Genomic DNA, 14,058 nt, shown 5'->3' on the forward strand with positions numbered 1-14,058 from the left:
TTAGCAATTACATTTACTTTTGATACTTAAATATATTTAAAACCAAATACTTTGACTTTTACTCAAGTCATATTTTACTGGGTGACTTTTACTTGAGTAAAAGTATAGTATAAAAGTAAAGTATACCTTAATAGAAAGTTACTCAAGTATGACTATTGAGTACTTTTCCACCACTGCAAAACGTTGGCAGCGAGCACAACAAATAGAACGCGAATGTACAGAACGTTGGTCTTTATGCCTTATTATCTTCTAAATAGGACACAAAGGATCTCCGCTTCGAGAGTCATCTGCAAGTCATGTTGGTAAGTACACATAAAAAAAAAATATCCAGAAACATTCAAGTAAATGTGCCATTTTGTAATACCACTCATTATGATTATACACTACAGTCTTGGGAAGACCCTGATTTATCATGGAACACATCAGTCTATCATCATGATATGGTGGTCCTGCCTGTCAGCAAAATCTGGACTCCTGAACTCCATGTGACTAATGGGTGAGTCCACTTACAACACAATACAATAACCTACCAGTAAGTTATATTTATTCTGGATTCCTTTTATAACATGATCTTCTAAATAGTGAGTAAAACATCTACAGAAATGAAATAGAGATACAGTATTTATTTTTGGAGTGGCCAAATGTTTAGGTGTGACAGTTTTAGTAGATCAATCCTCAGTCTGTTCTTAACTTCTCATGTCTGAAGAGTGCAAACAACGATGAAGCACGGCAACAAGGACTTGCTGGTGCACAGCAACGGGACTATAGAGCACATGGTCATCATGAACACTGTGGTGGGCTGTGAAGTCAATCTGTACAACTACCCCTTCGCTTCAGATTTCTGCCCCATCGCCATCAATGTATGGGAACTTAAAGGTAAGTGCATCATTTCAATCCTCATTCTGTCTGCTAAACAGCTATTGCGCACTATACTTACCAAAGATCTTACCTGTTAAGGCTTATGGTTCCCATTTGGGAACTACCCCTCCCACGTTCAGCTGGAACGGTGGCGCATGGAATGCAAAAATATTCTTAGAAATATTTAACCTCCACACATTAACAAGTCCAATAGCTCAAATGAAAGATAAACACCTTGTTCATCTACCCAGCAAGTCAGATTTCTAAAATGTTTTACGGCGAAAACATAGCACATATTTATGTCAAACCACCACCGAAGACACATCTAATTTGAATAGCCAAATTGAACAAAATATGCAATCAACAAACGCAGGATTAAAAGAAAAATAATTCACTAACCTTTTGAAAATCTTCATCAGATGACAGTAATATAACATGTTACACAGTACATTTATGTTTTTTTCAATAATATGCAATTTATATCCATAAATCTTACAATGACACCATGTTCAAAAAATGCCACTCAAATGTCCGGAGAAATGATGATAGCTCCGTCAGATAACAAGCAATACACATCATAAACTTTGACTAAATATACATGTTCTACACATAGATAGAAAGATACACTTCTTCTTAATGCAACCGCTGTGTTACATTTATTTTTAACGTTACAGAATTCATTCACTAGGCTATAATATGAGACGGCGCTCAGAAATTAGCATTATGTCTCCTCTATCTTGGAGTCCACAGAAACCCAAATTTACCACATAAATATTCCCTTACCTTTGATGTTCTTCCATCAGAAGACATGGAAGGAGTTATACTTACCAAAAACATCGTTTGGTTTTGAAGTCTGTGTCTTTAGGTTATCAAACGCGACAAATTCCGGTCGAAATGCAGCCAAAATTCTAGTGGATGCGCACCAAAACTTCAAAATTACATATTATATGTCGACTAAACTGGTCAAACTAAGTGCAGAATCAAGCTTTAGCATGTTATAAACGTGGAAAACAATCCTTAGCACGAACAGAAACACCGACATCGTTTGGTCAATCCTGGAAGAAAGAGAGCTCTGGAGCCGACGCGCGCATGAAAGTACCTTTTTTTTCGCGTGACCCGAAGGTTTCAGCCCGCCAAAAGTCTCGTGGGCGCGCAATTCTCACAATGGCAATTCTCACAATGGCAAGCCCCATTGAAAGCAGACATCGCGCTGAAGACATAGAAACTGTTCCCAGGTCTGTAGCTGCTTGGGAAGGGTGGGGGCGATGACGTCAACGTTGGGCCAACTTTTCTGATGACAAGAGAGAGTTTGGGAGAATGGCTGCCCTGAGAGTTCTGCTTTACATACAGACATAATTTGAACGGTTTTAGAAGCTTTAAAGTGTTTTCTATTCAATAATAATTATTATATGCATATATTAGCAATTTTGGACAGATTTTTTTTCTGTTTACTATGGGCACGCAATTCCTCCAAAGGGGGCAGTAGTCAGCCCTATCTTTAACAGGTAAAAACAAGATGTTAACTAAAACATCATGTTTTAAATCTGTGTAGCCTACTGCAATTCCGCATATGATGCAATTCAGTTCATTTGTCATCTTTGGAGTTTTATATGCTCCCTGACTGTCCTCCCTACCAATGATGTACAGTGCCTTCAGAAATTATTCATACCCCTTGACTTATTCCACATTTTGTTGTTATGGCCTGAATTCAAAATTATTAAATATATTGTTTCTCTCTCACCCATCTACACACAATATCCCATCATGACAAAATGAGAAAGTCTTTAGAAATGTTTGCATATTTATACATTTAAAAAAAACAACACAGAACTCGAATTTACGTAATTATTCACACCCCTTTCCTATGACACTACAAATTGAGCTCAGGTGCATCCAACTTCCTTTGATCATCCTTGATATGTCACTATCCACCTGTCTATGTAAGGTCCCATAGTCAGCAGTGCATATCAGAGCAGAAATTATACCATAAAGTCCTAGGAACTGTCCGTAGATCTCCGGGAATTGTGATGAGGCATATCTGGGGAAGGGTATAAAATCATTTCTAGAGTGTTGAAAGTTTCCAAGAGCACAGTGGTCAACATCATTGGGAAATAAATACAAATATGGAACTACCCAGACTCTGCCTAGAGCTGGCTGTCAAATCAAACTGAGAAACCGGGCAAGAAGGACCTTGGTCAGGGAGGTAACCAAGAACTCAATGACCACTCTGATAGAACTACAGAGTTTCTTGGCTGAGATGGGAGAACCTGCCAGAAGGACAACAGTCTCTACAGCACTTCACCAATCTGGGGTTTATAGGAGTGGCCAGACGGAAGCCACTCCTGAGAAAAAGGTGCATGACAGCACGTCTGGAGTTTGCAAAAAGGTATATGAAAGACTCGAGCATAAGGCAATAATATTCTGTGGTCTGATGAGACAAAAATGGAACTCTTTGGCCTGAATGCAAACCACTATGTCTGGAGAGAACCAGGCACAGCTCATCACCCTCTAACACCATCCCTACCCTGTTGAGCAGCAGGGATTGAGAGACTGGTAAAGATAGAGAGAACATTGAATGGAGCCAAATACATCCTTGATGAGCACCTGCTTCAGAGTGCAAACGACGTTAGACTGGGGGTGAATACTTGCAGCCAAAGCAACGATGGAATGGCTTCAGAACAAGAATGTGAAAGTCCCTGAGTGGCCCAGTCAAAGCCCAGACTTGAATCTCATTGAAAAAAACTTAGATTGCTGTTCATCGCCGCTCCCCATCTAACTTGAAAATCTGCAGGGAAAAATGGGAGAAAATCCCCAAAATTCAGATGTGCAACACATCTTGGTTGTGTTGCACAACACATTTATTTTTTAGAATAAATCAAGGGGTATATAAACCCTGGATTGCCAATGCTATGTATTGGCCATTGAGAGGCATTGAAGCCATTCCTCAGTAGGAGCAGTGCTCCATAGGAATGAATGTAATTCTACAGTATTTCAATGAAATGTTTCAAGGACAAAATGACATGTAAGTATTGTTCTGTTATTGTGGTGACAGTAACATTTGTAATTCCAAAAAAGTATACTTCAAAACTCCCCTAAAATCTATGCCCACGACCCTGTGGAAATCAAATTAGCATAATAATCCCCATAAAAATCTGTCAATTTAAGATAGATATGTTTTTCGCCATGAAATGCGTTTCAATCCACTGCGCCTGCCAATATCGCCCTTCCGCATCTGCGATGAAAGGTGCCAGAGCTAGGGCGGTGTTTATCAGACCATGAGACATCCCGAAAATCGGTCGTCTCACGAAAATGTCTGTAGAGTCCATACGGTTTGTCCATCAAACTATTAAGATGAGACTCTCAGGAATATGACGGTTCTCTCCGTTTTGCTCTATGACCCCCACAACAGTCACAGGACTGGTCTGAAGTCAGTACAGCCGATATGCCAACTTCTGTCTGTAGCATCCCAACAGTTTGGAAAGGTGAGTCTCTCACGAGCCTAGGTTAAGTTTTTATTTTTTTAAATGTATGCAAGAATATATGGAGATAGTATTTAACCCCTTTATTTTAGGCACTAAACTATCTGTGTATCCATGTATGAAGCTGTTATTCAAGGTGTTTCTATGGAGTCTGTAAAATAATAAATGTAGCAAAAACAAATGCTTCCTAAAAAATATAATAATTGGGGGGTGCCAAGATGGAGGCACGGTGGTTCAACACAGCGCCCCCCCATCAGTCATCTACTGTACAGTATATATACATCATTGTCCCTTCCAGGTTTGTGGTAACAGAGGTGTGTTTGGGCCGGTGTAGCATGCTGCAGACCCAATTGCCATTTTGGGCTGGACACAGTGAATATTAGGGGTGTAATGGTTCAAACATTTTGATTTAGTTCAGTCCTTGATTTTTTTGCTAAATTTTCAGGAGGGGAAAAAAATGACCATTATACCATCCTGTGTAAATGATAACGATGGACAATCTTTAATGTAGGCTTAAGCTATCTCCCAAATTAAATAAGGTAAATGAATAAGTTAAGCACGAATAAGAATTATATAAACAACATAACAAATGCAAGCTTTTATGTGTCGTATAGTTCACGTCAGAGTGAAATAGACAGATACTGGGGTGAATGGTTTTAGCAGTGCTGCATGACGATAGACATGAGAACTGGGGGTGTTATAAAAGAGCATCCGGTGGAAGACAAACACTATGTTCTGAGCGGTATGAAACACCATGAGAGGAGGCAGTGTTTTATTAGTGTGTATGCTGAAAGCAAGAACACTCTAGAAATCTTCCCTATTCTTATTTGATTACTCCTTAAGCTTTAGCCTTATTGGGGAAGTTCATGATTTTACAACTTGATGTTAGATGGTTCCTCACCCTGAAAGTAGTCTATGGGCCTGGAGAAACATGGTTCCTCACCCTGAAAGTAGTCTATGGGCCTGGAGAAACATGGTTCCTGACCCTGAAAGTAGTCTATGGGCCTGGAGAAACATGGTTCTTCACCCTGAAAGTAGTCTATGGGCCTGGAGAAACATGGTTCCTCACCCTGAAAGTAGTCTATGGACCTGGAGAAACATGGTTCCTCACCCTGAAAGTAGTCTATGGGCCTGGAGAAACATGGTTCCTGACCCTGAAAGTAGTCTATGGGCCTGGAGAAACATGGTTCCTGACCCTGAAAGTAGTCTATGGGCCTGGAGAAACATGGTTCCTGACCCTGAAAGTAGTCTATGGGCCTGGAGAAACATGGTTCCTCACCCTGAAAGTAGTCTATGGGCCTGGAGAAACATGGTTCCTCACCCTGAAAGTAGTCTATGGGCCTAGAGAAACATGGTTCCTCACCCTGAAAGTAGTCTATGGGCCTGGAGAAACATGGTTCCTCACCCTGAAAGTAGTCTATGGGCCTGGAGAAACATGGTTCCTCACCCTGAAAGTAGTCTATGGGCCTAGAGAAACATGGTTCCTCACCCTGAAAGTAGTCTATGGGCCTGGAGAAACATGGTTCCTCACCCTGAAAGTAGTCTATGGGCCTGGAGAAACATGGTTCCTCACCCTGAAAGTAGTCTATGGGCCTGGAGAAACATGGTTCCTCACCCTGAAAGTAGTCTATGGGCCTGGAGAAACATTAACCCATGGTTCAGTTCTCTCTGAACAACAACTACTAACTTTAGCCACCGCTAACAAAACAAATCAATGGGAGTGATCGGGGCAATTGTCAACATTTCATGGCCAAATCAACCATGTTTAGTTTGATGTTACTTAATGGTGATTTGGACACTTATTTTTTTGTATTGCATTTTTCAAATGATGTGGCACTTCTCTCTGAGACCCCACGCTAACAAACAAAGGATATGGCTACCAGAATGAATCAAACAGCTTCTAATGAATCAAAGTGAGGTTGTTTCACCAAAGTGGCTCTGAGAAATGTGTTACAGTAGGATACCACCACTGAAGTATTATAGATTTTGTTTTGATTATTTCAACAACAAAAAAATACGTTTAAAAAAGTTGTCATTTTTCCATATTCTTCTGAGAACCAAAATAAGAGTCATATCAAGAAATGAACCGAACAAAAAATGTAAATCTTTACACCCCTAAAACAACAGATTTTTAGGGGTGTGAAGCTACGTACGGTATGATCTTTGAATGACTGAACTGGTATCAAATATCTGCTTTTCCAGGATGTGGCATGTTCCTGAACTTTGGGAAAGTGAGCAAAACTAGTGCAAACCGTGGGGACTGGCTAACCGAGGAGGTGGAACTCAACACTAAAGGAGGAAGAGATGATCGCAACTATCTATGGGTTAGTGAGTGTTCCTGGTGATTTCAGTAGTTTATGTGACATGTAGAGTAAAGTATCTTTATCTATGGGTTAGTGAGTGTTCCTGGTGATTTCAGTAGTTTATGTGACATGTAGAGTAAAGTATCTTTATCTATGGGTTAGTGAGTGTTCCTGGTGATTTCAGTAGTTTATGTGACATGTAGAGTAAAGTATCTTTATCTATGGGTTAGTGAGTGTTCCTGGTGATTTCAGTAGTTTATGTGACATGTAGAGTAAAGTATCTTTATCTATGGGTTAGTGAGAGCTCCTGGTGATTTCAGTAGTTTATGTGACATGTAGAGTAAAGTATCTTTATCTATGGGTTAGTGAGTGTTCCTGGTGATTTCAGTAGTTTATGTGACATGTAGAGTAAGTATCTTTATCTATGGGTTAGTGAGAGCTCCTGGTGATTTCAGTAGTTTATGTGACATGTAGAGTAAAGTATCTTTATCTATGGGTTAGTGAGAGCTCCTGGTGATTTCAGTAGTTTATGTGACATGTAGAGTAAAGTATCTTTATCTATGGGTTAGTGAGTGTTCCTGGTGATTTCAGTAGTTTATGTGACATGTAGAGTAAAGTATCTTTATCTATGGGTTAGTGAGTGTTCCTGGTGATTTCAGTAGTTTATGTGTCATGTTGAGTAAAGTATCTCTATCTATGGGTTAGTGAGAGTTCCTGGTGATTTCAGTAGTTTGTGTTATCTATTTTTAAGGGCAGAGCTTAAACAACAATTACACAGAGAAAAATACAATACACTTAAATAAAAATGTATCTGATGTTTTTATACCTTTCATAAGTAGTGTTCCGTTGAGATACATCATTTACATTTAAGTCCTTTAGCAGACGCTCTTATCCAGAGCGACTTACAAATTGGTGCTTTCACCTTATGACATCCAGTGGAACAGCCACTTTACAATAGTGCATCTAAATCTTTTAAGGGGGTGAGAAGGATTACTTTATCCTATCCTAGGTATTCCTTAAAGAGGTGGGGTTTCAGGTGTCTCCGGAAGGTGGTGATTGACTCGCTGTCCTGGCGTCGTGAGGAGTTTGTTCCACCATTGGGGGGCCAGAGCAGCGAACAGTTTTGACTGGGCTGAGCGGGAACTGTACTTCCTCAGTGGTAGGGAGGCGAGCAGGCCAGAGGTGGATGAACGCAGTACCCTTGTTTGGGTGTAGGGCCTGATCAGAGCCTGGAGGTACTGAGGTGCCGTTCCCCTCACAGCTCCGTAGGCAAGCACCATGGTCTTGTAGCGGATGCGAGCTTCAACTGGAAGCCAGTGGAGAGAGCGGAGGAGCGGGGTGACGTGAGAGAACTTGGGAAGGTTGAACACCAGACGGGCTGCGGCGTTCTGGATGAGTTGTAGGGGTTTAATGGCACAGGCAGGGAGCCCAGCCAACAGCGAGTTGCAGTAATCCAGACGGGGAGATGACAAGTGCCTGGATTAGGACCTGCGCCGCTTCCTGTGTGAGGCAGGGTCGTACTCTGCGGATGTTGTAGAGCATGAACCTACAGGAACGGGCCACCGCCTTGATGTTATTTGAGAACGACAGGGTGTTGTCCAGGATCACGCCAAGGTTCTTAGCGCTCTGGGAGGAGGACACAATGGAGTTGTCAACCGTGATGGCGAGATCATGGAACGGGCAGTCCTTCCCGGGAGGAAGAGCAGCTCCGTCTTGCCGAGGTTCAGCTTGAGGTGGGTGATCCGTCATCCACACTGATATGTCTGCCAGACATGCAGAGATGCGATTCGCCACCTGGTCATCAGAAGGGGGAAAGGAGAAGATTAATTGTGTGTCGTCTGCATAGCAATGATAGGAGAGACCATGTGAGGTTATGACAGAGCCAAGTGACTTGGTGTATAGCGAGAATAGGAGAGGGCCTAGAACAGAGCCCTGGGGACACCAGTGGTGAGAGCACGTGGTGAGGAGACAGATTCTCGCCACGCCACCTGGTAGAGCGACCTGTCAGGTAGGACGCAATCCAAGCGTGGGCCGCGCCGGAGATGCCCAACTCGGAGAGGGTGGAGAGGAGGATCTGATGGTTCACAGTATTGAAGGCAGCCGATAGGTCTAGAAGGATGAGAGCAGAGGAGAGAGAGTTAGCTTTAGCAGTGCGGAGCGCCTCCGTGATACAGAGAAGAGCAGTCTCAGTTGAATGACTAGTCTTGAAACCTGACTGATTTGGATCAAGAAGGTCATTCTGAGAGAGATAGCGGGAGAGCTGGCCAAGGACGGCACGTTCAAGAGTTTTGGAGAGAAAAGAAGAAGGGATACTGGTCTGTAGTTGTTGACATCGGAGGGATCGAGTGTAGGTTTTTCAGAAGGGGTGCAACTCTCGCTCTCTTGAAGACGGAAGGGGCGTAGCCAGCGGTCAGGGATGAGTTGATGAGCGAGGTGAGGTAAGGGAGAAGGTCTCCGGAAATGGTCTGGAGAAGAGAGGAGGGGATAGGGTCAGCGGGCAGGTTGTTGGGCGGCCGCCGTCACAAGATGCGAGATTTCATCTGGAGAGAGAGGGAGAAAGAGGTCAGAGCACAGGGTAGGGCAGTGTGAGCAGAACCAGCGGTGTCGTTAGACTTAGCAAACGAGGATCGGATGTCGTCGACCTTCTTTTCAAAATGGTTGACGAAGTCATCTGCAGAGAGGGAGGAGGGGGAGGGGAGGAGGATTCAGGAGGGAGGAGAAGGTGGCAAAGAGCTTCCTAGGGTTAGAGGCAGATGCTTGGAATTTAGAGTGGTAGAAAGTGGCTTTAGCAGCAGAGACAGAAGAGGAAAATGTAGAGAGGAGGGAGTGAAAGGATGCCAGGTCCGCAGGAGGCGAGTTTTCCTCCATTTCCGCTCGGCTGCCCGGAGCCCTGTTCTGTGAGCTCGCAATGAGTCGTCGAGCCACGGAGCGGGAGGAGGACCGAGCCGGCCTGGAGGATAGGGACATAGAGAGTCAAAGGATGCAGAAAGGGGAGGAGAGGAGGGTTGAGGAGGCAGAATCAGGAGATCAGGAGATCAGGAGATCAGGTTGGAGAAGGTTTGAGAAGAGGGAAGAGATGATAGGATAGAAGAGGAGAGAGTAGCGGGGGAGAGAGAGCGAGAGAGCGAAGGTTGGGACGGCGCGATACCATCCGAGTAGGGGCAGTGTGGGAAGTGTTGGATGAGAGCGAGAGGGAAAAGGATACAAGGTAGTGGTCGGAGACTTGGAGGGAGTTGCAATGAGGTTAGTGGAAGAACAGCATTTAGTAAAGATGAGGTCGAGCGATTGCCTACCTTGTGAGTAGGGGGAAGGTGAGAGGGTGAGGTCAAAAGAGGAGAGGAGGGAAAGAAGGAGGCAGAGAGGAATGAGTCAAAGGTAGACGTGGGAGGTTAAAGTCGCCCAGAACTGTGAGAGGTGAGCCGTCCTCAGGAAAGGAGCTTATCAAGGCATCAAGCTCATTGATGAACTCTCCGAGGGAACCTGGAGGGCGATAAATGATAAGGATGTTAAGCTTGAAAGGGCTGGTAACTGTGACAGCATGGAATTCAAAGGAGGCGATAGACAGATGGGTAAGGGGAGAAAGAGAGAATGACCACTTGGGAGAGATGAGGATCCCGGTGCCACCACCCCGCTGACCAGAAGCTCTCGGGGTGTGCGAACACGTGGGCGGACGAAGAGAGAGCAGTAGGAGTAGCAGTGTTATCTGTGGTGATCCATGTTTCCGTCAGTGCCAAGAAGTCGAGGGACTGGAGGGGGCATAGGCTGAGATGAACTCTGCCTTGTTGGCCGCAGATCGGCAGTTCCAGAGGCTACCGGAGACCTGGAACTCCACGTGGGTCGTGCGCGCTGGGACCACCAGATTAGGGTGGCGCGGCCACGCGTGTGGAGCGTTTGTATGGTCTGTGCAGAGAGGAGAGAACAGGGATAGACAGACACATAGTTGACAGGCTACAGAAGACGCTACGCTAATGCAAAGGAGATTGGAATGACAAGTGGGCTACACGTCTCGAATGTTCAGAAAGTTAAGCTTACGTAGCAAGAATCTTATTGACTAAAATGATACAGTACTGCTGAAGTAGGCTAGCTGGCAGTGGCTGCGGTGTTGACTTTGTAGGCTAGCTGGCAGTGGCTGCGTTGTTGACACTACACTAATCAAGTCGTTCCGTTGAGTGTGATAGTTTCTACAGTGTTGCTATTCGGGGGCTAGCTGGCCAGCTAGCAGTGTTGATTGCGTTCACGTTGCGTTAAAGAACGACAATAGCTGGCTAGCTAACCTAGAAAATCGCTCTAGACTACACAATTATCTTTGATACAAAGACGGCTATGTAGCTAGCTATGTAGCTAGCTACGATCAAACAAATCAAACCGTTGTACTGTAATGAAATGAAAATGTGATACTACCTGTGGAGCGAAGCGGAATGCGACCGGGTTGTTGAGTGCGGAAGTTCTATTCGGTAGACGTTGGCTAGCTAGCAGTGTCTCCTACGTTAAGGACGACAAATAGCTGGCTAGCTAACCTCGGTAAGTTAAGATAATCACTCTAAAACTACACACTCTAAACTACACAATTATCTTGGATACGAAGACAGCAAAGACAACTATGTAGCTAGCTAACACTACACTAATCAAGTCGTTGAGTTGAGTGTAATAGTTACTACAGTGCTGCTATTCGGTAGACGGTGGACGTACATACACCTCCCAGGCTATGTATTGTGTAGATCCATGCATGCACCTCCCAGGCTATGTATTGTGTAGATCCATGCATGCACCTCCCAGGCTATGTAGTATTGTGTAGATCCATACATGCACCTCCCAGGCTATGTAGTATTGTGTAGATCCATACATGCACCTCCCAGGCTATGTAGTATTGTGTAGATCCATACATGCACCTCCCAGGCTATGTAGTATTGTGTAGATCCATGCATGCACCTCCCAGGCTATGTAGTATTGTGTAGATCCATGCATGCACCTCCCAGGCTATGTAGTATTGTGTAGATCCATGCATGCACCTCCCAGGCTATGTAGTATTGTGTAGATCCATGCATGCACCTCCCAGGCTATGTAGTATTGTGTAGATCCATGCATACACCTCCCAGGCTATGTAGTATTGTGTAGATCCATGCATGCACCTCCCAGGCTATGTAGTATTGTGTAGATCCATACATGCACCTCCCAGGCTATGTAGTATTGTGTAGATCCATACATACACCTCCCAGGCTATGTATTGTGTAGATCCATACATGCACCTCCCAGGCTATGTAGTATTGTGTAGATCCATACATGCACCTCCCAGGCTATGTAGTATTGTGTAGATCCATACATGCACCTCCCAGGCTATGTAGTATTGTGTAGATCCATACATACACCTCCCAGGCTATGTAGTATTGTGTAGATCCATACATGCACCTCCCAGGCTATGTAGTATTGTGTAGATCCATACATACACCTCCCAGGCTATGTAGTATTGTGTAGATCCATGCATACACCTCCCAGGCTATGTAGTATTGTGTAGATCCATGCATGCACCTCCCAGGCTATGTAGTATTGTGTAGATCCAGCTACATGCCACAATTCCAAATGAATGAAAAAGTTGAGCACCATGTCATTTCCAAATTTGCAGTGCGTTTCTTTTCCCATTAATTGGGGTTAAGGCATAGTAGGATCTGCACAACCGATGGTGAAGGATGTGGACTCATTGACATAAGGCTTCTTTTGAGTTCTGAAAACATCTGACAAAGTCTGATTTTGGAATGTAATGCTCTTCCCTTTCAATCTTAAACAAATGCTCTACGTTTAGACGCAAGAACTCGAAAAACAAATGATTTCAGTCTGGCCTCCCCATCTGTCTTCACAGGTGTCGCTGAAAATGCGGTCTGAAAACCCCTTTCTGTCCCTGGTCCTGCCCAGTATACTGATCATTGTGGCAGATGTGGTGAGCTTCTCCCTGCCACTGGGAGGGGGCGAGCGTATCTCATTCAAGGTTACACTGGTTCTCAGCTTCATCATGTTCCTCATCATCCTCAACGACCTACTGCCTGGAGGAGGCCAGTGCAGCCCCATCATCCGTGAGTGTCCTGTTTAAACAGGGTTAAACTGTTACATCACAACAAAACACAACAGCCTAGATCATCAATAAAACATTACATCATACAAGACATTACTCTATTATTACAAATGTACAATATAAAATCCACCACAACATGACAATGTGTGTGTTTGTGTGTATAGAGTGCATCCATATAACACTCACACATCTCTCTCGTTGTTCTCCATAGGAAAGCACTTCTGTTTCTGTTTGGTCATCCTGGTGTTGAGCACGTTGCAGTCTATGGTGCTCACACGCCTGGCTAAGTGTGGCACTCTCTGGCCCTGCAGCCTCTCCAAGTCCAAAGACTCACTGCTTAAAGACACAGACAATGAAGAGGGTAAACATTTTCATTATTCTGTCACCTCAGTTACACACAGAGCAAGATATATTTTCATGGTTTCCAAAGACATTAACAAAACGTCCTTATACAACCATTTATAACCTGACCATGAAGTCATGACGTTACTGCATCCAGTTTTACTGGGGACCCCATAACTGACTTTCATCATAAACTAGTCAAGTTGTATTTTAATGCTCAACCTTTTAATTCTTACCCTTTAGCTGCAGTTAAAGCATGCAGTCTTTCCCAGCATATTTTCTTGTTAGCATCATTTGTCTGGCGTTTACGCTGGTCTGGACAGCTACTCCATTTGATCTTTAATCTGTCACTGAAAACTATGTCATTTTACAAAAAGGTCAATAATTTTTACATCTTTATTTAATCATGTTATATTAATAATAGGTTATCCTTTTCTCTCCTTTACTTTGTCTAGAATCCAAGTCTGATATTAAAGCCTCAGAGGAAGAGAAGAATACAGCCCTCCAGAAGGTGGTGAAGTTTCTCAACAAAATGGCTGCACAAGACCAGAAAAATGCTATACACCATCGCTTTGCCAACAAAGTGGACTTGATCTGTTTCTGTATCTATCTCACCGTCCTCATTGTTTATGCAGTCGTCATTTTATATTTCTCCTTTGGTTCTCAATGTAAGATCAACCAATTAGATTTCTGGTCATAAATTCTTTATTCGCTTTTAACCATAATTTCAAAAAATATTGGTGTATTTGGGTCTTCAGAAATTTTGCAAGCACAAACAAAAAGCTAGTTGTTTTGAGTTTCTGGGTAAAATAAATAGATGTGTTTATTCTTAAGTAGGGCTTTAACAATATTTATTTAAACATGTTTAGAACTAGACAGTCATATGTGTAATAATACATTTAGCAATTAGGACTCTAATGAATACATGTAATGGGGACTGAAGCACTGTAATCCCCCAGAATAAAGGCCTAGAACTCTAATGAATACATGTAATGGGGACTGAAGCACTGTA

General features: G+C 43.4%; 1 protein-coding gene across 1 annotated transcript in view; it reads left to right on the forward strand.

The window, feature by feature from the left end:
* The window catches only part of LOC135564880 (5-hydroxytryptamine receptor 3A-like), a 15,992-nt gene extending 2,227 nt beyond the window's left edge, over positions 1-13,765 (forward strand). The window contains exons 2-8 of the mRNA XM_065010966.1: positions 258-302; positions 390-496; positions 707-876; positions 6,540-6,661; positions 12,495-12,705; positions 12,916-13,094; positions 13,510-13,765. Of these exons, the coding sequence (XP_064867038.1) occupies positions 258-302; positions 390-496; positions 707-876; positions 6,540-6,661; positions 12,495-12,705; positions 12,916-13,094; positions 13,510-13,746 (1,071 nt within the window). The 3' untranslated portion in view covers positions 13,747-13,765. The remainder of the gene's footprint in view (positions 1-257; positions 303-389; positions 497-706; positions 877-6,539; positions 6,662-12,494; positions 12,706-12,915; positions 13,095-13,509) is intronic.
* The last annotated feature ends 293 nt before the right edge of the window (positions 13,766-14,058 follow it).

The sequence above is a fragment of the Oncorhynchus nerka genome, linkage group LG26 (genome assembly GCF_034236695.1).
Source record: "Oncorhynchus nerka isolate Pitt River linkage group LG26, Oner_Uvic_2.0, whole genome shotgun sequence".
Classification (NCBI taxonomy): domain Eukaryota; kingdom Metazoa; phylum Chordata; class Actinopteri; order Salmoniformes; family Salmonidae; genus Oncorhynchus; species Oncorhynchus nerka.